Below are 25,953 nucleotides of genomic sequence, written 5' to 3' on the forward strand. Positions count from 1 at the left end.
TGTGTTTCTTGAAAACTGCGTTTCTTTCCTCGTTGACGTCTATTCGACTCGCGAGTCTTTGTTGTAATGAACGCCGGGTCTGATGGCGTTCAGGTCGGTATAACAGTGCGCCGTCGCTGCAGGCCTTCGCGGAGCTCCAGGCCAAGATGATCGACACGCAGCAGAAGGTGAAGCTGGCGGACCTACAGATCGAGCAGCTGGGCCGCGTGAAGAAACACGCGAACCTGACCCACGCGGAGGTCGCGGCCCTGCCCCACACCACACGCATGTATGAGGGTGTCGGACGCATGTAAGTGTCTCCGTCCGGGGCGTTTTCCCTCATCCAGCCTCAAGCCCCAACGATTCACCATGACAATCACTTCACTGTGTGTAGGTTCATCCTGCAGTCCAAGGATGAAATTGACGATCAGCTTTTGGAGAAACAGAAGACTGCAGACGACAAAGTAAAGGAGCTTGAGGTATGCGCGTTCGTAATCCGTACCATAGTCAGGGCTACTATGGTCATTAAAAACCTGGAAAAGACATGGAAAGTTTGGGAATACGAAATAAACATATAAAGTTGTGGAAAAGTCATTGAAATCTGACTGACACATGAAAGTTCCCATAAGACTGCGCAAGAAACGTTTCTTCTACGTCAAGCGCAGGTCTGTAGTATCTTTGTGGGCTTTGCGTAGTGAAAAACGTTGCGTGGTGGTGTGTGCATTGCTTCCATGTTCCAGAACTTTCTCAGCCACGTCACCTATTAAAAGTTGTGTAAATTAAATGCCTGATCGGGCCCATTTTACTCCGGCTCAGGCTGCACGAACTTTGAGGAAGAAACAGTCATTTAGGTTTTTCAGGGTTGTCAAGTTTTAACAATATTTTGGTAAATTTGACTTTTGCACAGAAATTTCAGACCACACATGGTCATGAATATTTGCCTCAGAGTATTTGGAAAAATCATGGAAATTGAAGCCTGCATGTATGCATCATATCGTTCCTATCATCTAACGTCCCTTCCTCCCTCACATATTTCCCATTGTTCTTTGGTGACGCACTTAATCTTAATTTTATTGCACAAAACGGATGTTTGTTTTGTGTGTTCACACTTTGGTCACTTAAGCTCCATTAGCGTGCGTAACTCATTCCTGACCCAAGTAATGGAGCCCATGGTGTCAAGTGTGGAGTGTTTTCTCTCAGCTCTTTTCACATTTGAAGATTCTCCACATGTGCTGTTACAGTTGTTGTGGCAACCAGCAAATCTTCTCCTTAAAAAATCCTATCAATGCTATTGTGCCCAATACAAATTTTAATCTTATGTTGCTTGTTATAGGACACGTGCCTTAATCAGATAACTTGACAAGTCATCCATCTGTAAATAATTCATCTTTTGTGAATGATTTGTTATTCACATAAATAAACATAAAAGGTAAGAATATACACTTTTTTTTTTTTTTTTTTTTATACAGCCTTTAATTAAAGTAACTGGTTTGGTGGTGCCAGGGGGTTTAATATGGGTCTGATTTTCCATAGGTCTTGACTAATGTTAATGATCCATCAGGTCATAATCTTAGTACTGCATGATGTTTGACCTAAAATGTCCTTTTTAATTAAATAGGAAAAGAGATGTAACATACCACATGATTATTGCACATGGGCACATTGCAGTGATGATGCTAAAATGTTATATTGTGCAGCCGTAATCGAAAGTAAACATGAGCGCAATTGTCATCATGATACCTGTTTACATTTAGTTATACAACCACATATGATTTAATTAAACCTGGAAAAATAGTTTCAGCTTAATGCTTGTGGAAAAGGTTTTTTTTTTTTTTTTTCTTTCTTTTTTTTAATGATTAAAGTCATGTGAATATGATGACTTTTATAACCAGTGCTCTGCTTATCGCTGTATAAAATGTTGACTTACACAGTTATTAATGTGAACAGTTTCAATGAGGTGTTCTTTTAGCTTATGACAGTAATTAAAATAATTTTCGAATATTCTTCACAGAAGAAGACTATGCCTCAATAAATGACACATCCCCAGGACTTTTAGCAATGCTGTTAAAACCATATTTAGTCACGGCCAATTGAAGTTTCAGTTCCTAAATGCACATAGGAAAGGAAATTTGCTCTTGGTGTCCCCGTTTAAATGAATCGGTTAAATGTTAATATACCAAATTACTGCTCAAAGAATTCCTGTTAATCTCTCTTGATTTATTATAACTGGCTAAACTATTAATGTGTTTTTGTTCAATGACTGGATTTTTGTCATTGTTTTCTTCAAAACTCAACACATCGATTGTATAACATGTGGAACTCTTGGTAACTATTTGAAACCCCATAACCTCATTCTGTCAGGTCATCTACAGAGGGCGTTCTGTGGAACATGCCGCAGTATTGTTAGAATGTGCGGAACGCTCCACAGCTTAACCGGGTGACACCACGTGTTCTTACTGTAACAGCAGCATTCAGCTGGATCCAGCAGGTTACTGTACTGCTGCACAAATGACGCATTTCGTTCAGTTTTTACAGAAGCTGCTTTTCTCTCTTGGGATTGGCTAATGGTTCATTCTAGTTAACTGAGAAACGGTCCTCATTTGATGACCTAAGATGCCAAGCTTATTGTAATTTTAAGATTACAAACATAATGAAATATTGCATGAAGTTGTGCCGCAAATAATTGGATTGTAGGGTATTTTGGTATTTATTGTAAATTGAGACGCGCGTGAGTCATGTTGTGGTGTTAACTGCGGTGTCATCGTTTAACATGAACTTTACGGAGATGACACTTTCAGTATGGAACGCAGGTGACTGGCCAGAGCTTTTTTCACTGGTCAAACATTTGGTGCACTTAACTTTTCTGCTGGTGCACCTGAAAAACAAATAGGTGCTCCAAATAAATTTTTGCATCATATGTAACTTTTTTTTTTTAACAGGTTAATTTTGTTTCTGTACATGGTAAATGATTGTCAACCAGATTGTTATTTAAAGCTCTTCATTTGAAGCACAATTCTACTTGAAAGGTAACTTGCAGAAAATGTGGTGCTTAAAGCGCTTCACTGAGCTTAAATTAAAAACGATAAATGAAATAAAAAGAAAATTGAAATGAAAAGCGCAGGTGTTTTAAGAGCTTGAAGTTACTTATTATATCGGCCTGAGCTGTTTGCGGCTGCCTGTTGCTGAAAAGCAGTGTGGAGACCGGGCATCCATCAGTGCATGTTACATGCTTTATAGATGCACTGTGCTTTTTCAGAGTTTAATTCCTAATATTTTGGTCGGGTGATTCATTTTCATTAGCTAAAAATGGATGCTGAGGCGGTTAAACGGAGGCTAGTCAACGTCGATTACATTCTGGTTGCGCTGGCAATGAAAGCAAAGTCTGAGGTGTGAGGGGCGGGTGTAAAACTTGTAATGCATGCAAAGCACGGTAATATAGTCTGCCGGGTTAATAATAATGGCCGGGTATTTCAATACCAGTATTGATTTCCAGTAGATTTCTGATTGAAGTTTTGGTTTGTTTTCAGGATGTGGTGACATGCGATGGCACCTTGGCTCGCTTACTTCATTTGTATTAGTCAAGGCTGAATTAGAATCAGGCTGTAATTACTGGAATATTCTTGTCCTCTACGTTTGCCACTTTGGGGACAGAAGAAAAGATAAATAGTGCCGTGTCACCCAACCACAGACCTGTGGGTCACCTCATGAGGATTCTCCGTGTTACTCAGCCAGGTGCGATGGATCTGCGGTACACCGCAACACTGTCCTTCCCTCTGGTTTTTGGAATATCTCCACTCACGGCGGGTTTTCTCCTTGTCGGTTCTCCCCCCCCCCCCCCCCCCCCCCCCCCCCCCCCCCCCCCCCGAAGCCCCGGCCTGTTGGCGGGGGTGAGTGGAGGAGTTGGGGCGCCGTGGTGACTCACTGGAACTGAGCGAACCTTTTTTCAGAAGGTGTGTGTTAGAGTGCTGCGAGCGTTTCTTAATGGAAGCAGCTCTTGCGTAAGCAGGTATGGATTTCCATACCTTCGGGGCACCTTATCCCCGTAACGCACGCAATTACACACAATTACACACAATTACACACACACACTGTTTACGGAGACCTGTTACAATAGAAGGAATGTGTTACACATGCATATCGAAATGTACATAACCTGTACACCCTAAGTAATATTTAACCAGCAATAGTTTATAATTTTCACTTCCTAACACATGCAGGTTTGATATCGGTGTCATGGGTGTCGAAAGAAATACTAAAAAAAAAAAATGTTATATGGCGCTTGGTCGCGATAAAGATGAAAGTGGCGCCCTGCTGATTCCGGGGCCCTTTGGGGTTGAGTCACCCTGTTTGCCGACAAGGCGGGGCTGGGCTGGGTGATAAAACGGCACTTCCTGCCCATGTGAAGCGCTCGGGGGTTCAGGGAGACGGCGTGGCCCGGGGTTTAATACCGTCCAACGCAGGCGGCTGGCACCAGACCGGCTTCAGTTACTCAACCGTGGTCCATGACTGTCTGCAGCCGCGCCAGCTCATGTGTTCACTGGGTGGGCTGGAGACGTTTCTTCACTTCCTTCCGACTCAGACGCTGTCGAAAGTCCAAAGAGGGAGACGGTCAGGCCCAGTCTACGTGTCTGAGCAAGTGTTCGTTGCTCACAGCCCACGGTGGAGCGCCACGGACTTGTGTTTACCTTCTGCTGTTACCTTTTACAGCCGCAGTGCCCCGGATTTTTCCATACAGTAAACCGGAGGAATTGGGCATCGCGTCACCGCGGTTTTGTGAAATGTGGGAAATCTGATGTTTTGGTGGGAAGCACTGAGAATCAGCATTTCTGCGGTAGTAGCGCGGCATCACAGTATGCGATAGTCCAAAACTTGCAGGGCATGTGCCAGTTATGATATTTTTGTACAATTTCAAGTTTATAATGCGCCATTGTATCATAATTCACCTCATTTTTTGGAAAAACAGGACAAATGTGTAACATCTGGGGAAAACGTGTAACATCTGCCTGAACTTTTCCTTAGTTTGTCCGCTTTAAAATGGTTCCATTCATCAATACTGGAAACCTGTGTAGACACCTAATACAAAAACAAGCCCAGACACACCCGGACCGATCCAGTCCAGGCAGATGCATAAAGAGAGAAGGAGACCGGAAGTGCTGCCTAAAACCTGGGTTCAAATCTGATTTCAGTCCCAGATTTTCGGCGCCATTGCCTGCCTGCTTCTCCTGGTGCAGTTCTACCTGCTTCAGTCTACGTTTGTCTGTCCTCGTATTTGTGTCGGGTGTCTAGTCCAGTCATGTCTTGGTATGTGGCGTGACGACGTGTTAACATGTGGGTGTGCTGGGGTACACACCGTGAAGGCCAGCCCGTGGACCGTGATTGCGTCGCAGGGCTTCCCTCTGTCCGCCGTCTGAACATGACTCCATGACTCTTGACATTTTCTTGCGTCTGCCCGTGGTTCCCCGCCCCCCCTCGTCACCATTCAGCCAAGCCCGGTGTCCCGGGTTACCAGAGCCGCACAACAACACACCGCCTTATCAGCAGCGCGTTGCTGCTAACCACATTTACACAGTCATGGATCTCATTATGGAAGTATGCCTGTTAATCGCTGCGGCTTTGCCAGTTTTTACAGGCCGGAGGTGGCGATTGAGAAAGGAAGACGTGCATCAGCGGTGCGGATGAGTAGAAGTTGATGCAGAAATGTACCTTCCCCACAGACATAACCATTACAACTATAACTGTGTCCAAGTGTCACATGCATCTAAGTCAATCAAGCACCAAAAAAAAAATGTGCTGGTAGGTGACTGGAATGTTCGGTGGTAATTTCAGCATTACTGTGGTAGTTTACACTGACTTACACCCCCAAATAAAGCTCTGCTATTTCTTCTCAGGTTTCTCACTATTTGCTACACTACTCCATTTTGTCCTCATCCTCAAACGTGGACTATAAAAGCTCAGAATGTGGACAGGATGCCCTCTCTGTATCTGCATCCATCTTTTTTACGGAGCGTAAATGCCCGTTTACTGTTCCTTCCTTTCATGCTGGCTGATGCTGCCTCCTGAGGTACACAGTGGTATTGCAAGCGGGGCTGAGTACCGTTACCTTTCTATACAATCAAAACTCTGATTTCTTCTGAAGTTACACACTTCACACTTTATTGAAGTAGTCCAGCTAGCCATGTCCATTTTTATTTTGTAACGCATGCCATGTTTGTGTCACAGGCTGGTAATGACAGCAATGCTGGATCACCCTCACTATGCACACTGGATTTAGCCCTCGGGGAGGGAGCGCATGACCTCATTGCAGGGGTGGCCTCGGGGCGTGTTCACCGTGCTGGACGACAGGGTGCTAAATTACAGGGTGACGTGATGCCATCGACACGGCGGCCTGGCTCTTCTCAGCTCCCATGTGACGCCCCAGCAGGAGTGATGATTCCGCAGCGAACAATGGCACGCAGGCGTGGCGGGGGGACACACACACTATCTGATGGGCCGGGGAGCGGGATACTGTACAGCGGCCCTTTGTGCGTGTGAGGTCAGGGAGCTGACGTGGCCGTTCGGGAACCCATCGGCACAATCTTCTCGCTCTCCCTCTGTCGCTCGGCCACGACTATTATTATTTGATGAACTTGGCCAGGAGTGTGTGTGTGTGTGTGTGTGTGTGTGTGTGTCTTTTATGCTGGGGATTTGAGCAGCTTGAATAAACAGGGTCTGGTTGCAGGGTTTGTCCGACCCGTCGCTCCACACGCTTGAAGACGAATGTCCCTACAAGGTGCTTTGATGGTCGCTCCTCCTCGCCCACATCCAGTAAGCCCGTTTCACACCTGCTGTGCATGAGAGCGTGCAGCTCCCTCTCCAACATACGCCGTCATCGTGGTGATTCACCCCCTCGCCGTCTGTTTCACTTGTTTACGTTTCATCCTGGTCTCGTAAAGCCTGTTGCTCAAACCTGAAGACTTTTTAGGGGACGCCTGGGGGGGGCAGTCAGCCTGGAAGTGTTGAAGTTTGTTACTAGCCAGACGTTGGTCCGAAAAAAGAAAAGAAGCCACGCTTATTTTATGACAATAAATTGGAAATCACGGAGCGATTTGCAATATTTGTTAGTCCATAGTAACATTATTTAGCCACGTATGCCGAACAAGACATCAGATGTGTTTCGTACATTGACGTTCATTCTGGAAGCTTGAAAACGTGCCGGGTCGGTTTGCGGCGAATCGGATTTGATTGAGGTGAGGGGTGGTTATCTGGCAAACCAGTCGCTTACATTTTATTATTATTATTATTGTTATTATTTTTTTTCAGATGTACTTTGAAAGAGCTGTTAAATTTTTTTATTTTATGCGACTGGCCTGGAGTGTTGATCAGGTAGAGACCTGACGTTTTCCGCGGCGGCTCCCTAGTTACGACAGCCCTCCATGTCTGTGGCAAAATTGTGCGAAATGTTTAACCAAAAGAGCAACGTTGAACCCGTGGACGTGGTTGCGGCCGCGGCTGTGAAAAGGAAGCTTTGGTGCGGCCTGTTGTTTGCATGTTAGCGTGTAATTAGCTGCGTGTGTGTGAGGGGGTGGCGGCGTTACAGGAATTATTACGGATGTTCCCCGCCGTTAGCCATGCACGTGGAGGTGTTTGCCACGAGCTGATGGAGGGGAACACCTTCTGCCACCAGGATTTTCCTCTCAGTGGGTCCTGAGCTGGAAAAAAATATTGAAATGATAGACTGACATGTTATTAAGCCAGCAAGTGATGTCATCTGCAGGTAAACCGCGGTTTGCATCAACGCAGGAACAAACGTGCTGGGGAAGTTTCACTGGAATCGTGCCATTTGGAAACAGAATTCGGCATCTCAGGGCCTTGTTGAAACTCGTCTGTTCGGCACCGGAGGAACACAACAAAGAAGGTTCTGCGCCGCATCCGGTCCAGGAAAGAGGCACAACAAAGGCCTTGTGTCGCGCGCTCATGAGAGGGCCCATTCACCCAACAACAATGCCGGCCCTCTGCCGTCGGCAACCCCAGCCAAAACCGCAGCATCTCTTCCTGGGCCTCGTGTTTCCATGCGCGCCGCTCGGAAAGGTCTTGAGTGTCGGTGACGGAGAGGCATCTGGGAAGCGGGGCCTCGCGCTGGAATGCCGCGCACCTTTTTTTTTAATCGCGGGCTTAATGGCCTTTTGATTGGGGCTGCGTGGTTGATAAGCGCACGTTTCCCGCTGTGTTCGGTGCTCGGCCGTTGAGTCCACGTCGTCTCTACCTCGGACACGGAGCCAATCTTGACTTCGGGCCCTCTTATTTCGGGCCCTGTTATCTGCGACTAAGGTTTTGGACGTTGAGGGTTCATCCAGCCCGCGTTGGAGCGCAGATCTGGTCGACCGAGTCGGTGGCATTTCTGCGCCTCAAAAGCCCGTTTGTTGAGCGCTGTGACGTGTGGGCTGAAGGCATTTCGGTCGCATCTCCTCAGCTTCTCTCTGGATGAGTGTTAGGTTTGAGATTGCGACTCTGTCCTGTACTTTTGGCTTTTTCGCTTTGTGTTTGGGTTTATTTTTTCGTGCGCATTTCACCAACGGCCAACTGTTATCGAGTGAAATTTTTTGCCTCCGCCGAAGGTCATCGCCAATTTGGAATGGAGGCGTTGAGCTGATTCCTCCCGCAAATGTAATCAGTGGCGGAACGCCTTGCCGCGGCGACCTCTTGTACTTTGAAATATTTTCCCGGCTGATCCACCCCTTCAGCGCCGCCTTTTATCTTTTCCAGAGCAGTCAGGGGCCCAACAGTAATCTGCTCAGCACGGACTGTGTTTTTCCTTCCAGGCCGCGTGGAACAAAAGACTCGGATGAGTCGGGCTTGATCCGTTCACGCCAGTCAGATTTCCCCCGGCCCAGTTGGAGGTTCTGGCCAGAGAGGAGAACCACGGCTCTGTGTTTGCAAGTCGTGTTGGCACAACTGCTGCGCTCCCATTCGAGCTGTGTTTTGAACAGGCCTGACTGGCTGCTAAAATTAAGCTCTTTTCTGAGCCAACAGTCAATCATTTTATCTGATGACCTTTTAGAAAACAACAAAAGCTTTAGTATGCACCTTGTGTTTATGACAGGGTGCTCCTTTGTTGCTAGAAATTCTTTTTCTTTTCTTTAGCTTGGGTTGTTGCAAGAAGTTTTGCCTGAGGTTAAGATATAAAATAAGTGATAAAGAACAACGTGATGAAGAATTTGATAAGATGCGACACTCCCAAGTATGGAGAGCACTTCATGAATGTTCACGTTTCATACCTAGCAGGGATTATTCACATGACGATTGTCTGAAGAAGCACTTATGATTCTAAATGTAGAACTTGTTTTTATACAGGATCATGATAGATGGTATTTAGGCCATTCCACGCCCTGATCTTGTTTTTTGGGGTTCTGTAGGAGCTGGTTTTGAGGTTCTCGCTGGCTGTTGTAGTGGAAGGCCTCCCCTCTTGGTCTCGACTGGTGCCTTCTAAACCTCCTACACGACGAGAGAGAGCTTGATCATTAAATGGCACCTCAGATCAACAAGTTGTTGGAATCTGTAGAGCTAAATAACTTGAGAGGAGGAGGCATTGTGCGAGTGTCCATGAAGAGTGGGAATTACAGAGAATTCTGCATTTCGCCAACGTTCACAACAATGATAATATCGCTATACTGGATGCAACACAAGCATGATATGTTGAACCGAAGCAAAATTTAAAAATAATAATTATGAAAACTAGTCAAAAAATGAAGTGTATATGAAATATTCTGAAACAGATCAGTTCAATATGCTGAATACCAGTATGTTGATAATGTCACCAGTGGATCTCAGTGTTGCCTGATTAGGTTCATTTTCATTTTTATAATGGCTGCCATGAGCTATTAATACATCACAATTAAGGCAAGTAATAGTGCAGATAAGATTTAAAGAGTGTGCACCTTATCTTGATACGCCCATACACGTCCTCACCAAGCGTGTAATGCTGCCATGAGACACAAACATAAACACAGTCTGGTCTTTTTCCAAGTCGAGCAGGGCTGTGGTGCTCTCCCCAACGTTAAAGTGTCGCTCTCCTCTTTACAGCAAAAGAAGACGTACCTGGAGCGCAGCGTGAAAGAAGCTGAGGACAACATCCGAGAGATGCTGATGTCCAGGAGGTCCCAGTGAGGGACACAACACAGACTGTTTAAAATGTCCGCGCCGGTTTTACCTGCAGCAGAGCTGTGTTGAGGTTAACACAGGACAGCCAGTGACGAGCCCTCAGCTCTGTGGTGGGGGACAAATGTCACTGCGAGCTTGACCACTCATTTCTTCACCTTTTTTGAGATGCATCCTGTGAGCCGCTTATGAAATACTTCATATTTGTGTGGGTTTGTGGTGTTTTGTTTTTAACAGCAAAGACCCTGTAAATGCACTGATTTGTCAAGTCCAAACATTCTTTTATTAATTTGCTTTGAACACAGTAATAAAGGTGATTATTTAAACCACAGCTGAGTTCGTCTCCATCATGTGTTTCCAACGTCCTGCTCCAGAATGTTTGTTTTTTTTCGGCACTGGTTTCCTGTCTGCTTTCAATCCTGTCCTCTCTCTCTCTCTCTCTCTCTCTCTCTTTTTTCCCTTTCATTCTCCTGCTTTTTTTCTGTTCCTTGCTTCGTCCTGAACGTGTTTTGTCTGGTGGCTGGTTGGAGAACTTCCCATCATCCTTCCTTCCTTTGGCCGTCTCAGCGTTGGGCCTGTTTGTTATGCCCTTATGGGATTGGGTGTGTCATCATTTTTTTTTTTTTGCTCTTCATGTTAGTTAAACCTGCATCATGGCCAAAACGTAATAGTCTGCGGTAAGTCATCTTTATCCCTCCCTATGAGCAATCTGATTTATCAGACAACTTTTGCTTGGGAAAGTTACGGATCTTGACCTGTCTGCTCCTCGTGTGCCCTGCCCATCTCCAGTGGCTCGCAGGTGACCGTGCATGTCCTGGTGCCTGTCCCAAGCCCGGGTTAAAAGGGGAGGGTTGCATCAGAGAGGGCATCCGGGAGAACTTTTGCCCTGTCAATTGAGCAGCTTGTCCTCTGTGGCAACCTTTAGCGGGAGCCGCTGATGGAAGCAGGATGCCTGTGGTTTTCACGGGTTGGACTTTGTTGCTCTCTTGTGGTGTAAAACAGACCCTGCAAGATGGTCCGATTTTGCTCTTCACATCTGAGCTGCACTTTTGGCTCCTGAAATTGGAACTGTGAAGGAACGGCAGTAAGAGAGGGCCTGCCAGAGAGGGTCATTGCTGTTTAAGGCTATACAACGTTTCTCCATATCACTTTTACAACATCAGTAATGTTGGTGAAGGTACAACGCCCCCAAAATTAAATCTTGTCACAACGTTTAGATAACATGCACAAAACCAAGCCAAGACCCGAAGTACAAAGAAGTTAGCAGTATTATCCTGCTGCAATGTTCAGGTATTAATCAGGCAGGAAATTATGATCCCTTATTAAACTGAAGAGAAATGTGTCCTCTGCTTTTAACCATCACCCTTGGTGAGCAGTGGGCAGCCATGATAGGCGCCCAGGGGGCAGTGTGATTTGAACCAGCAACCTTACGATCATGGGTCCGTTTCCTTATCCACTAGGCCACCGCTGTACCGCATATTGGGGCCACAGTCGCATGAGTTACAGTCGGTTTCTGAACAACTTCTATAGTTTTAAAAAGATGGTGAATTCGTAAGAGTCCCTCTAAAAGCGCCTCCTGTCTCCTGATAGGCTGGGTCAAATCATTAGTCACCGATACCCAGAGCTGCACAAAGTGTAACTTTTTACTGTTTTATGGGATTTATCAGACGTGCTTATCCAGAGCGACTTGCAATCAGTAGTTACAGGGACTGTCCCCCTGGAGACACTCAGGGTAAACTGTCTTGCTCAGGGACACAGTGGTAGTAAGTGGGGTTTGGACGTATGACTTTGTGCTTTTCTGGTCCGCACCGCCCCGTTTTTAAGCAGCGAGCCTGCCGTTGCTGCTAGCCTCTTTTCTAGGAACGTGGCTCTTGGTTCCGACTTCCGTTTACCACCTGAGCATCTTGATGGATCCAGGTGGGTAAAGTCCATCAGAACTGGAGATCATTAACCCAGCTAACCTGCAGCCCCTCATTCTCTATCCCTCTGCTCCCCCCTCCATTCAACAGGAAAAAGCTGTCAGGAAGAGAGCAAATGCATGGTGACAAAAACACAGTGGATCTCCATAGACACACACACAGCCTCACTGTACCAATGAAGCACACAGACACTCCAGCAGACACCAAGGTAAATAATGTATATTCTTACAAGTGTTTATTTCTGAGGATTCTGGGTGGGCTTCTGTAGTCATTGTATGTGCTGTTGTATGTGTGTATATAAATCTCAATATTCAGGGTGATGAGTGGGTGCAAATATTTTTCCTTCCCAGTGGTCCTGGACATTTATGTACAAGCTGAGCCAGTGTAGTTGTATAATGTAAAAATACAGTGTAGAAATATGTCAAATAAACTATTTTTTACATAGAAATTGATGATCACTGGTAGTCTGGCTATTTTGTGTTTGAACCTTTTGGAACAATCTTCACGTATGGATCCTATTTTTAAGTTTTAATTTTTATATTTTGTAAATGGTCTTGTGTAGTGGGTGGTTTTTATTTGCCCAGTTTGACCCATGCAGTTTAGCTCATTAATGTTTGCTAGTAGTTAGTTTACTAGTCACTTCGCCCTGTTAAACAATGGACGCCACTCTGTTGTTCAATAACAACTTGTTTTGTGCCCAACCAAAGTTGATCTGACCTTTATGCCAAATTCCGTTAGTCAGGAATTTCCATCCTACATGCTCTAGGTGTAGCCCTAATCCAACAGACTAGATTATGATTCAACCAAAATCTGGAGGATCTGGAGGACGTTAGAGCTTCGAAGAGTCGGTTCTTTAATCCCCTCCTCCTTCCTTCGGCTGCTCCCACTAGGGGTCCCCAGTCTGGCTGTCCACACAATCAACAAGACAAAAGTTTTATGCCGGATGTCCTTCCTGATGTGACCCTCCCCGTTTATGCGGGCTTGTGACTAGCACCAAGAAATACACTGTCACCTGGCTGGGTTAGAAAATCATCAAATGTGCTTTTCTTCATCCTCCTCAATTACAGTAAACTCATGAATATTTTCTAAGGCAGCAGAGATTAATTAATCGCATAAACTTCAAGCAAGTTTAAGTTTATTTGTTAAATTGTGAATTTAAAGATCAGTTCTCCAGGCCAAGGAGAATTGACTATCAGAGAGCAGTTTTTCATCGCATTGTGTAAGCTTGATGATTTTGTAACATGGTTGTCTACTTTATGTTGCAATGCCAATTACGTCGGTTCCACGTTAAAAGATTTTTTGGGAAAAAATATGAGTGTCACTGCTGACTCTTTTTAAGCTTGACTATGGGTTAATACCATATTAAGCCATAAAAACCTTAGATGCATATACATATGGAGTACAAGCTCATAGGTTCATTATATCAGATGCATGAAGTAGAGAAGATTATACCTTAACCACATGGTAACACATTTATGTGAGTGTATCTACTTTTGAGGGTTTATAATTCCTGTGTTAAGTCCTCATCGCATTCATTTGAATAGTTCCTCTGCATTTCTTCCTGCAGAGACTGACTGTGTGTGTGTGATTGATATGTGGCTGTGGTTTCACATTAGGGCCCCTGCCAGGATCATGGTGTTCTGGTGGAGGGCCAGTTAACGCCTGCTGACCAGCAGAAACAGCCTGCAGGCCAGGCCACACAAGGATTTGACATGATCTATCGGATTGAGGATGTGCCACCTTGGTATCTCTGTATACTCTTGGGCCTTCAGGTATTTGCATGTTTGTTCAGTATATAATGTGCATGCAAACTCACTTTAAACTCACTTGAAATCATATAGCGGTTCTACATGAAAATAGCTGACTTTACTATAATGCAATTTTACTGGCCCTTTTTCTATTTTGTGTCATTTTGCATGATACATCAGGTTTTGTTGTTCTATGATAATAATTATGTACATTTTTGGTGTACAGTTTCATATTGCATTCGTGAAATTTCCTTTTTACGAAAGCTATTCAACATTTAGTGGTATTATAACAGAATGGAAGATATTGGGAGCACAGACAGCATACCAAAACATTTTGGACAACTTCACGCTCCCAACTTTGTGCATACAAGTGCGCAATGCAAGGTCCATAAAGATGAGCGACTTTTGTGTTGACTGCACAGAGCCTTGACCTCGTCCGATAGAACACCTTATGAGTAAATTAGAGCTGATACTGTGCGCCATGTCTTCTCATTAATATACTTTTGCCAGCGTAGTAATGCAAGTATAATTGCATATAGCAATTCAATATTTAGGAACAAAATAACATGATCTTATGGGCAGTGGTGGCCTAGCGGTTAAGGAAGCGGCCCCGTAATCAGAAGGTTGCCGGTTCGAATCCCGATCCACCAAGGTACCACTGAAGTGCCACTGAGCAAAGCACCGTCCCCACACACTGCTCCCCGGGCGCCTGTCATGGCTGCCCACTGCTCACTCAGGGTGATGGGTTAAATGCAGAGGACAAATTTCACTGGGTGCACCGTGTGCTGTGCTGCTGTGAATCACATGTGACAATCACTTCACTTTATTATTATTATTTACTTTGACACCCCCGATCTTTTTCTGACTTCAGCACTACCTGACGTGTTTTAGTGGAACCATCGCAGTGCCATTCCTACTGGCTGATGCCATGTGTGTAGGCAAAGACCAGTACACTGTGAGCCAGCTGGTGGGAACTATCTTCACCTGTGTGGGCATCACCACACTCATACAGACCACCGTAGGAGTCAGGTAACATTTGTACAGGATGCTAAATATGTGACTGAAAACTGTCCATGTGAATTGATTTGTATGCAAATTAATTGTCGTATTGGATATTCACATTAAAATGACATAGGTGGTCTTAATCAGTACTTGAGTAGAGGCAATGTCAACTTTGTCATCTCGCCATATACAAGTACACAGAGAGATGAGATTGCGAAGCTTCAGGGATTCACAGTATGCATATGACAATATATCAGTGTATGGATATATTTAGTATATAGTGTATATGATATACTATGATAATAATGATAGTAGTAGTGATATGACATGATAATAATAACCCAGCAAAACAGTGTGAGGTAGTGAGAGATTAAAATGCATTTTGTAATGTGCAGTTTGGGAGGGAAGGGGGGAAAGATGAGGCTTCAGATGTGGTTGAGGTGATGTGGATGATCCTTGGGGGCAACATATTGAAGAGCCGGACAGCCTGGGGGTAAAACCTATTCCTCAACCTGGAAGATCTGGCTCTGATGCTGCAGTATCTTCTTTGGGAGGGCAGATAAGAGGGAATGCCACCCACCCTGAAATAAAAGATCACCCCCCCCTTCTAAAACGAACATCTCCAGTTCCATCCCTTGTGCAGTTTTATTAGTGAATGCATAGTTCTATTGCGTATAATACCGTGAGCAAGCGATCAAGAAAAGATCTTTTTTTTTTAAGTGGTCATCACAAAATAAAATCTTGAAATCCTGGAGGGACTGCATGATAAAATATTAACAAGCATAGTGTTATTTAAATACTTCTGATGTAAACTATACAATTAAATACAGAAAATCCTAAAATGTAAAATAATACCTGGTATTTCACTGGCCTTATGGGTGTTACAGAAAGTCCACTTTCAGTAGAGTTGCCCAGATATTATTTTATCTGGTGTATGGTTATGCTACATGTTGATCTGTAAAAATTATTGTACAACTTCCTGCTGCAGGGCCTTTGTACACGTTACCTTTTACCTTACCAAAAACTGTTACATTTAAATTACCAATCAATTTATATACCGCAACATTTACTTTTACATTTATGGCATTTATCAGACACCCTTATCCAGAAGTTACAGGGACAGTCCCCCTGGAGGAATTTAGGACTAAGTGTGACACAATAGTAGTAAGTGGGATTTGAACCTGGATCTTCTGTTTCATAGGCGAGTGTGTTACCCACTAGGCTACTACCACCATGTGGTCGAATATATACAGTCGACCATCTATGGTTCAATTTATATCACAATATGAATTTTATGTCATATCGCACAGCCCTATATTAATTATGTTTTTTTAAACAACAATAAAAGTGTACACAGTTCACCATCCCCCCTGAACCATTTTTACAACTCGAGTACTTGTTTCGGATGTATTCCATGTGGTAAGGGATTATGTTTGTCTCTTTCCAGGCTTCCTTTGTTTCAGGCCAGCGCGTTTGCCTTCCTCATCCCAGCTCAGGCCATTCTGGGGCTGGACAAATGGAAATGTCCTCCTGACGGTACAGTTCGTCCTGCAGTCAGAAATAAACCAGTTCTTATAAATGAGTAGGTGCCAGTTACAGCACAGAGCTGTAGCCACAGTTTTCCTGCATTTCCTGTTTAACAGAGGAGATTTATGGCAATTGGAGTCTCCCACTCAACACAACCCATATCTGGCACCCCCGGATAAGAGAGGTACTTCCCCTTTTCCCAAAAAAGGTCATTTAGGTAATTTGTTACCACCTAATGCTGTTATTGATCATTCTGCCCTCAGTCTTCATAATGCTTAACCCTTCTGTTATACCAAGGGCCAGTTTGGCCCATTTTCACTTTTCAGTTTAATCAAATAGTAGGGTGGTAGTAGCCTAGTGGGTAACATACTCGCCTATGAACCAGAAAACCCAGGTTCAAATCCCACTTACTACCATTGTGTCTGGTAAATGCTGTAAATGTAAATAGTAGTTTTCTTGCCTAAAATAGCTTGACTCACTAATGCTGTGTGCAAAGTATTTCTTTAATCCAAGCATTTGGACAAAATAGATGTATGGGAAAATCAACCGAGTAGCAGTCAACTGTTCAAAATCATCTTTTGCTTGATTTTTGGCAGAATGGCTGACGTGTCTTATCTTTTGAAGATCCAGGGAGCCATCATTGTTTCTAGTCTAGTTGAGGTGGTAATCGGTCTGGTCGGGCTGCCTGGGCTCCTGCTGAACGCTATTGGCCCCCTGACGGTCACCCCCACTGTTTCCTTGATCGGCCTGTCCGTCTTCCAGACAGCGGGGGACCGGGCCGGAAGCCACTGGGGCCTTTCAATGCTGTGAGGCCTTTTTCTTTTATTCTGTTCTCATATAAGGGTTTATGGTAAATATTTATTTAAAGGCAACAAATCCATTTACATGGTTATAACAATAGCACACACACACACACACACAACCTGATGGGACACTCATTTCTGAACAATTTCCTGCCTTTGTGTGTGAAAGGTGTGGTTTGAAGTGTGAGTTTACTACAATAGTGTGTGTTCATACCGATTGTAACAGAGTATTAAAATGTTAAGGGTAATTTTAGAACACACTATTTATTGTATTTTCCTACGCTCTCCAGGTGTATCTTTCTGATTGTACTGTTTGCTCAGTACTTGAGGAACTGGCCCCTCCCAGTACCTGTATACAAGAGGGGCAAAGGCTGCACCACCAGCAAAGTTCAGATCTTCAAGATGTTTCCGGTCAGAGAACAAGCATTTGCACATTGATAGACAGTAATCACATACCATCATGTCAGACAAATCACTTCCTTCTTTTGCCTCCTTCAGATCATCATGGCCATTATGGTGGTCTGGTTGGTGTGCTACATACTTACTCTTACTGACGTGCTCCCTAGAGAACCTGACCGCTACGGCTTCAAGGCTCGCACTGACGCCCGTGGCGAGATCATGTCACAGGCCCCCTGGTTTCGTATGCCCTACCCCTGTAAGGGCCATTTCTTATCTTCCAAATATGTGACATGACCCTGCTTACGGTTTACTCTGCATGCATTCCACATTAATTGAATGTTTAGGCTCCTAAACTCTTCCTCTGCTTATAAATAGACATTGGTATGTGAAAAATGTGTGTGTGTGTATATTGCCTATTTTTAGGCCAGTGGGGCTTGCCCACGGTTACTGTTGCTGGGGTGCTCGGCATGTTTAGCGCCACCCTGGCAGGTATCGTTGAGTCCATTGGAGATTATTACGCCTGTGCCCGGCTTGCAGGGGCACCTCCGCCTCCTGTTCATGCCATAAATAGGTGAATGTGCAGTAAACCCGGCCGTTGGAAATGTAAATGAGGCTCAGCGTGCGATGGTGCTCCTTTAACAGCTGTCTTGTTTTACAGGGGCATATTCACAGAGGGGGTCTGCTGCATTATAGCGGGCTTAATGGGCACAGGAAATGGCTCAACTTCCTCCAGTCCCAACATTGGAGTGCTGGGTATTACAAAGGTAAACAGAAAATAAAAAATGGGGAGAGTATTGTTTCCTCCTCTCTTCTTTTAAGGCTAATCGGGTGGTAGTTGCCTAGTGGGTAACACACTCGCCTATGAACCAGAAGACCCAGGTTCAAATCCCACTTACTACCATTGTGTCCCTGAGCAAGACACTTAACCCTGAGTTGCTCCAGGGGGACTGTCCCTGTAACTACTGATTGTAAGTCGCTTTGGATAAGGGCGTCTGATAAATGCCGTAAATGTAATCTAGTAGGGGATTGGCAATGTCATGTTGACAGGCACACAACAAAATATAATGACCTCCCTACGATATTATAGTGAAGAATTTTCAGAAGCTTGACTGTTATTTTGTAGGAGGAACAATTAGCTAGAATGGTATGAGGAATTCAGATGCTGTGATTTGGACCTTTCCCTGAAGTACAGACTCTAAGGCCACTATTTATGTTAGTCACTGAAGTCACTCTTATAATCAAGACATGAATGTACTTAATCATCTAATTCCACCAAAATAATACAGGAAGCACTGAATCCAAATTCTTAGTAAGGATTTCATATGGGAAATGCAGTGTCCTGGGTTTGATGCCTGATTTAGGACTAGCCTAAATTGATTTCCCCTTTTCTGTCAGTTTTCTTATGCATATGCACACATACAGTGCAAAGAACGTTTCCTCTATGGGCAATAAGCTATAAAATACCATGCCCTTAATATCTGGGTGTCTTTATCCTAGTTGGGAGTGCTTACCGCAGATAAGTGAGCTTGTGAGTCTCTTATCTGTGTCATTTGTTGTTTCCTTATCCGCAAGGTGGGCAGCAGGAGAGTGGTTCAGTACGGCGCACTCATCATGCTCGTGCTCGGAACTGTGGGGAAATTTACTGCCCTTTTTGCCTCTTTGCCTGACCCCATTCTTGGAGGGATGTTCTGCACCCTTTTCGGTGAGAAATAAAACCCTCAAAGGTGCTTGTCTGAGCATTGGACAGTAATGTCCACTGGGTGGCAGTGTGGTCACAAGTAAGAGCCCTGCCCTGGTTGGGGCCTTCAGGACCAAATGTCCAAGGTCTCCTGCAGATTTTCCATAATTACATCTTCTACTGATTGTCCTCTAACATGCAAAGGAAGGCATACATTTAGAATTTGCCCCTTTCCACTGTTTCTTTAAAGGAATGATCACGGCCGTGGGCTTGTCTAACCTGCAGAGTGTGGACCTGAACTCCTCCAGAAACCTGTTTGTCCTTGGCTTCTCCATGTTCTCAGGACTCATGCTGCCAAATTATCTTGACGCACACCCCGGAAGCATTCAGACAGGTAAGGCAGCGGCCGCACGTCGGAGGAGGTTTGCACCCAAATTTAGTGTGATGGGTGCGGGACCTTCAGTGGCCCAACTTGAACCCCTTGTGCATGTTTATTTCATTGCTGTGTTTCAGGTGTTCCTGAGTTAGATCAAATCCTCACTGTCCTCCTGTCAACAGAAATGTTTGTTGGAGGATTCTTAGCATTTGTGTTGGATAACACCATTTCAGGTACTCACTGATGAAGGTGTTCGTTGCACAAAGTGTAATTCATTAGTATTACATGTTCATTATTGTTCAGACTCGAACAATCCTGTGAAACATTTAGCGATAACAAGACATTTTATCAGTGACAATGTTTTTTTTTGTATGTTGTTTTATGAACAGGCACAAAGAAGGAGCGTGGCCTAGTGGACTGGAAGACTGACAACACTACGCCTGGTGTCTCTGTGGACGTGACCACTTATGACTTTCCCATTGGCATGGGGCTTGTGCGGCGCCTCGGCTGTCTGCGCCGCGTTCCTGTCTGCCCCAGCTTCCAGGGCTTTGGCCTGTTTAGACGCAAGAGTGTCCCGCATGAGGAAGAGGACTTGAAAAATGCCGAGGGTGTGGGAGGAGAGATGGAGAACGCTCCCAGCACCATAACCTGCACCAAAGTATAGCAACACGTTCTAGATGTGAGATAATGTGCTCGCGTCGTTCGATGCCACATTTTTTAATACAGCTGAATTTTTCACAGCTGATTGCTGATTGCACCTGTAATTATTCTATTTATTGTGTTCAGTATCAAGACGAATTATTAAAACACTTCACAATTAACCCTTGTAAAATGTGGATCTACATTCATTCTTTTGGTCAAAAAAAGATCTAACAAAATACATATAAATATAAAAAATATAGATCTAAACACTGTTCATGGGTATGGAAATGCATTTTATTTAAGATATTATCCAAATAAGACATTAGCATCATATTTATTATCATGTGCCGTTATCAGTACAAAATACAATTTTGGTGATTAGTGTCATAAATAAATAATACTGAACTAACACAGTATCATGACATATATTACAAATGCACAGTTTGTTTCTAATTAAAACGTTGGCTCTATGTATAACGCAGCTGTAGAGTCCACATCTGACCTTTATATAGCTTATGTACATAAAGCGATAATGAGGTGAAACGTGTTAATGTGCAAAGCAAGTGCTTCTTCTGGCTCGTCGAGCTTAAGCATTGAGGCCACATATTCTCTGTGTATTCATTTTTACTGGAGAGGACGTCCCCAGCTTTTTTGTATGCATTTTGTCCAATAGAATGAAAAAGTCTGAGGTCAACTGGTCTGTGTTTATTAGAGTTGTGGTAAACGTGAAGCTACCCGGGTGCAGCGCCGTAATCACGTCTTTCCTGTCTGTCTGGGTGAATGCCGGGGTTGCGTACGGGTGTTTTTTTTTTTTTCTGCTCCAGTTGCTTCCATGTCGTGGTTTTGTCCGAGGGGGGGCTCGCGGTCAGGCTCAGGGCCCGGGGTGTGTGTGCGACAGCAGGTAGGGCAGGCACTGGGGTGTGTAGATGGCAGGGAGAGGCAGTGGGACGGCGCGAGGCTGTTGGGGCAGCAGCACCTCCACGTACTGGCAGGTCTGCGGGTCAAACAGCATCTTGCGCTGCGGCTGCATGGGAAGGTCCACCAGGAAGCACCTCCCGGTTTCCGGGTCCAGTAGAAGTTGGCGGGGGGCTACCTGTCCCGGCACCGCCCCCCCACCGAACTCGGGGTAGAGCATCCCGGCACTGCCGCGCCTAGTGCTGATGCTGAGAGTTGGCACATAGCCCTGCGTGGTGCACAGATACTGTTGTCCCAGCGAAGAGGGCGTTTTCAGCTCGTCCTCGTCCCCTCTGCATCCTCCTGCGTGCTTCGGAGATGCCTGCTGTCCTTGATGTCCATCCAGGTAGCAGCTTTGGGCAGCCAGGCTGCCATCTTCGGAGAGACGCCGCAGCAGAGGGGCGTGGCCCTCGGGTGAGGCCGGCTGAGCGTGAGACGGCGTCTGCAGTAGCACGGGGCCCTGAACGTAGCCTACGGTGCCAATGTGGGGTGAAATGGCCTGGTAGAAGTACGGGGGCAGCATCTGAGCCGCGGGAACGGTGGCTGTGGTGAGCACGCAGGTGGGCGTGGCCTGTGACCGGGGCGGGTAGAACTGCGTGGCTGCAGGGACACAGTAAGGGACGGCTGCCGTCTCACGCTTGCGCTCCAGTGAGCTGTTGGCTGTACCCGCGTCGGGCGGAAGGTCGGAGGTCAGATCCAGCCTGTCCTTGTCTTGACTGCTGCTCGGAACTGGCCTGCTAAGCTCGTCCATTCCATCTTGGGTCTTTGACTTGGGACAGCTGTTGGTGATGGACAGATTGTTTGGGCTGACCTTTGTAAATCCGGGGTTGGGACTTTCATCGTGCAATCCCAGCAGCCCCTTGGACTTGACCCGGGAACCTCTGGGATCGGAGTGTTGAGAGCTGATGTCCCTTGTCTTGTTTGTCAGCACGGGTGGAGAGACGTGCGTCTTCTTCACCGACTGTTTGTTAACTGGCCTGTGCCCTTTGTCACCCGCCCTCGTGCACGATTGACACGGAGTGACGTGCTGGCTGTGCTCCTGTCCTGGTCCTCTAAAAGACAGGTTGTAGGTGTTTTTCACCAAGCTCCTCACATCCCGCACGACATGCACGGGCGCGATGCCTTTAAACTTCCCCGGCAAACTCACCATGCCAGACGGACACGGTACCTTCAGATCGGCTCTGTCTGTTTCCCGCTCCTTTCCTGGGGGAGACGCAGCCTTGTCGTCTTCCCCGCTCATTACCTTCGCCGTGTCTTTTCTGTCCTCTGCTGTAGGCTGCTCGTGGACTCCATGACCCACCTGGTGCTCCTCAGGTGTGCTTTTCGGCTGGGCTTGACACACGCTTGTGTCCCAGGTTCTGGCCTTCGCCGAGTCACAGGATAGCTTCTCTCCGGAACCCTCCGCGTTCTTCGTCTCTGCACTGGGAGTTATTTCAGTGCCTTCGCCCTGAAATTCGGCCCGTCCCAGCCCAAGAGGGTTGAAGCCGTGCTTGGCCGGGGGTCTTGGGCAGGTCCTGGAGCTGACGCCTGTGTGCTCTCTGATGGTGCGGCCCTGCTTCACCGGTTCGGGTTTCACCAGCGAACTTAGCGGCGATGCGGTTTTCTGTGAAGATGGGGACGAGCTCGGAAGCGCTTTCGCCGTGGATTCGGGGAGGACCTCTTTGGCTGACGCGTGAAAGAAATGATCAGCGCTGATGTCTTTCAGCGTGGCGGAGGAAGCATGCTCCATGCTCTCCTCGTGCTGCATCTTCTTCGAGAGGACATTTTTAAGCAGGCAAGAAGCCATCTTGGTTTTGCTGGACGTCTCATCCAGAGACAGCGACTTCTGGAGCCTCTGCCTGCGTTCCACCTGCTCCGCCCCATGTGACTCCTGGTGGAAGGCTGCGGGGGTGCTGTGCTGACGCAGGAAGATGTCCCTCGGCCGGCCGGGCGCACGGGGGGCCTGAAGGGGCTTGTTGTTGTTTTCGCTGGCGAGCGCCTCCGAGGCTTCGCGGCGCTTTAGCTGAATCTGCCTCTTCGGGACCATCTTGGTGCCCCGCCGCGCCTCGTCCTGGGTCTCCAGAGCCACGTCGATGCACTCCGAGCTGCTGGCTTCCGAGCACGCCGACGTGTTGTGGTTGCTTGGGGACAGGGTCCTCGCCGCTTTGCCGGACGGGTCGCTGAAGCCGCTCTCCACGGAACTGTACACATCCAGATAGTTGGTGTCCAGGGCCAGAGCACCGAGGCCCTGCGCGTCACCGCCAGCCGCGTCCAGCTTCGTGCCCATGCTGCCTGATCCACCGCTGCAGTCTGTCCCGAGCTTCTGAGGGAGTGGTCCAGACCTCCAGGCGACTTGGCCGCTCTGCTTCTGCCACCTCGGTGATTTCGGAGGGCTGTGCGGCCGGTGTTGCTGCCTAGTTGCGAGGAAACACTCAGAATAACAGCGTGGCGGGATTCCTGACTCGCTCTTGTTGGCGGTGAGTGTCGAGATCCAGCTTGCAGACACTTTTCTATTTCGGGCTGTGAGTGACAGCTCAGCCTGCTTCGCTCTGCGGCTGGCCTCGGTGGCCTGGACCGCCCACTCCCCACCGCGGTCCCCCTTCCCAGGCTGCGCTGTGTACACTCTGCTGCCGCTGGCACCCTCTCGGAGAGCTTGCCCCTTATCTGAGGGGACTTCTGTTGGCTTTGAACCGCCTGGCTTCGTCTCCCTGTCCTGAACTTTAGCAATCAGACCCCTTCTGATGGCGTCTCGCGGTACTGGCATGGATTCTTCATCATTTTGACCACCTGTTATGGTCGTATTAAACTTGAAAATCTGATCTGTTTTGGTTGCTCTTGGCGGGAGACGTGTTAAGCTATAATTGCATGATAGTGAAACATAAGGGGATGGAATATCAGGAGCGATGATTCTGGTCCGGACTCCAGGTACCAACACAGGATCAGAATGTGATTCGCTTAATGGGGTTTTTTCCGCAGCCGAGATTGGAGCCTCGGGTGTCAGATTTGCGGTGGCAGGTACAGCGTGGTCGGGAGGCGGCACCACATGTTCAGACCTGCTTTCGGCCCAGAAGAAAGCAGACACAGGTTCTTTCTGAGCTTGCTGGATGGGCCGAGGCGTGGATGAACTCGTGACCACGTGTTCGGAAGAGAGAGCGGGTGCAGTTTCATCTTTACTGTTCTTCTCCTCGTTGAAGTGTTCTTTGCATCTGAACGGAGAGGAGGTTGGAGATGAACGTTGCACTGTCACAGAATCGGAGCAAGGGGGAGATCCTCCATCATCCCAAGTCTCATCGCAGTCGCTGAGTGAGCAGACAGCAGTGCAGTAGGAGCTGGACGCGTCATCAGCGATTCCGTCACCCGCCCTCTCTTCTACAGTAGACTGAATAGCATCTTCAAAAATGTCAAAGGGAGACGTTCTGTCTGACATGGCAGGAAAAAGCCGCAGCGAATCCTGCTGAGTCTTAATTTCAGGGCTGTGCTGCAGTTCTGTGTGAAAGGGAGTGGATAATTCACTAATGTTATTTAAAAGCATTATCGTAATGAATGCCACATCATTAACACCACTGACCGCAAGAGTGAAGAACACTAACAACTTGATCATAATGGTGCCTGTGAAGGGGTTGATGTATTAAACAGCAAGTGAACAGGGACGTTTTTGGTGCAACCAATGAAACACAAAGGGAACATGTGTGGTTCAGTCCCATACAAAAGCATCCATGGGATGTTGGCCACGATAGACATGTGTTAGAACGCACAGTGCACCGCAGCTTGCTGCATACGAGGTGGTGAAGTCACAGACTGGTCACTGGCATTTGGAAGCCAGGTGTGGTTATGCGATGCTCTGGACGATGTCCTGAAGTCCTGATTTTAATGTGGCGTGTGCCAAAACATGGTGATCAAATTCCATGGCAGCAGAAGACTCCAGAGCTCAATTTGCGGAAAAAACAAGTCTGGTCCACGGCCCTCACTTCACAAGTTACGGGACTTTAACGATCTGCTACTAACGCCTTGGTGTCAGATAGCACGGGACGGCTTCAGAGGTCTTGTGAAGTTCAAGCCTTATCCGGACTCAGCACGAGGGGGACCAACACAATATAAAGCAGAGCAGTTTAATCATGTGGCTGTTTATTGCACATCACGTAAAAAAAAAAAATGTCTTCGTAACATTACTCAGATATTTGTTACAGCAATTACAATATCAATATCACAGCAAAAAAAGCTGTGTTTTTTTTTGGCTCATCTAAAAGAGCTGCAACAGAACTATAAACACCTCCCTTCATGCATGGGTATATATAACAGCGTCACGTGAAATTAAGCTGTTCACTTCCAGGAAGTCCCCTGCAGCTACTCTGCCTCGGCATTAGATGGCAAAGACAGTTCCCAGGTTACTGTGCGTAGAACGGATAGATTATGGCAATGCATGAACCCACCTGGTCCGCTGTTCGCATCCATTTCCACCGATGCCTCAAAGCAGCGGCATCTATAAATGGTGGAAGATCACACATTTATAGACCAAAATCAATAACAGCAGCAACAACAACGAAAAAGGAGTATTATCCAGGCAGCAGCAGGGTACAGTCTTTGCATTGATAGACCCAGGCCCCCTCCTCCTGAGTATTGGCCCAGGTTCTGTGGGTCCGGGGCCCATGAGGAGTTCAGACGATGTGTGCCAGTTAGCTTCTGCAGCAGGTGTCGGATAGGCTGTGCTGGAGCGCACTTCTGGAATCCAGCTAACATGGCCAGTGCAGTCACAGGGCTCCCTAAATATAGTCCGAGCAGCCACACAACACTTTCCAGAGAAGAAAGGGGTCAG

The 25,953-nt window shown here is 46.5% G+C and overlaps 3 protein-coding genes across 4 annotated transcripts in view; 2 read left to right on the top strand and 1 right to left on the bottom strand.

Moving 5' to 3' along the window:
- pfdn1 (prefoldin subunit 1) overlaps positions 1 to 10,444 on the top strand; it is a 10,779-nt gene extending 335 nt beyond the window's left edge. The window contains exons 2-4 of the mRNA XM_028983579.1: positions 123 to 289; positions 374 to 458; positions 10,039 to 10,444. Of these exons, the coding sequence (XP_028839412.1) occupies positions 123 to 289; positions 374 to 458; positions 10,039 to 10,122 (336 nt within the window). The 3' untranslated portion in view covers positions 10,123 to 10,444. The remainder of the gene's footprint in view (positions 1 to 122; positions 290 to 373; positions 459 to 10,038) is intronic.
- Positions 10,445 to 11,926: 1,482 nt separating this feature from the next.
- slc23a1 (solute carrier family 23 member 1) lies at positions 11,927 to 20,386 on the top strand. Its single transcript, XM_028983560.1, has 14 exons — positions 11,927 to 12,240; positions 13,649 to 13,804; positions 14,652 to 14,809; positions 16,230 to 16,318; positions 16,426 to 16,493; positions 16,934 to 17,115; positions 17,403 to 17,523; positions 17,611 to 17,767; positions 17,935 to 18,082; positions 18,170 to 18,275; positions 19,084 to 19,213; positions 19,440 to 19,583; positions 19,703 to 19,798; positions 19,955 to 20,386. The coding sequence occupies exons 1-14, from the start codon at positions 12,148 to 12,150 to the stop codon at positions 20,227 to 20,229; spliced, it is 1,923 nt and encodes a 640-aa protein (XP_028839393.1). The 5' UTR covers positions 11,927 to 12,147; the 3' UTR covers positions 20,230 to 20,386.
- Positions 20,387 to 20,974: 588 nt separating this feature from the next.
- On the bottom strand, positions 20,975 to 25,628 carry LOC114792606 (uncharacterized). 2 transcript variants are annotated; one of them, XM_028983910.1, is made up of 2 exons: positions 25,571 to 25,628; positions 20,975 to 24,626 (listed from the first exon to the last, which is right to left on the bottom strand). In XM_028983910.1, exons 1-2 carry the CDS (start codon positions 25,590 to 25,592, stop codon positions 21,079 to 21,081), a joined length of 3,570 nt encoding a protein of 1,189 aa, XP_028839743.1. In that variant the 5' UTR covers positions 25,593 to 25,628; the 3' UTR covers positions 20,975 to 21,078. The 2 variants fall into 2 exon arrangements, with proteins under 2 accessions (XP_028839743.1, XP_028839742.1); XM_028983909.1 differs by lacking the exon at positions 25,571 to 25,628 and adding an exon at positions 24,709 to 25,236.
- Between the last annotated feature and the right edge of the window lie 325 nt (positions 25,629 to 25,953).

The sequence above is a fragment of the Denticeps clupeoides genome, chromosome 6 (assembly GCF_900700375.1).
Source record: "Denticeps clupeoides chromosome 6, fDenClu1.1, whole genome shotgun sequence".
Taxonomy (NCBI): Eukaryota; Metazoa; Chordata; class Actinopteri; order Clupeiformes; family Denticipitidae; genus Denticeps; species Denticeps clupeoides.

Bases quoted from the DNA above. Each gene is read 5' to 3' on its own strand.
- slc23a1 (XM_028983560.1), top strand. From the start codon at position 12,148: ATGCATGGTGACAAAAACACAGTGGATCTCCATAGACACACACACAGC. The intron at 12,241-13,648 runs GTAAATAATGTA...GTTTCACATTAG, and splicing joins ACACTCCAGCAGACACCAAG to GGCCCCTGCCAGGATCATGG. The intron at 14,810-16,229 runs GTAACATTTGTA...GTCTCTTTCCAG, and splicing joins CAGACCACCGTAGGAGTCAG to GCTTCCTTTGTTTCAGGCCA.
- LOC114792606 (XM_028983909.1), bottom strand. From the start codon at position 24,844: ATGGGACTGAACCACACATGTTCCCTTTGTGTTTCATTGGTTGCACCA. The intron at 24,627-24,708 runs GTCAGTGGTGTT...CCTTTCACACAG, and splicing joins TAGTGTTCTTCACTCTTGCG to AACTGCAGCACAGCCCTGAA.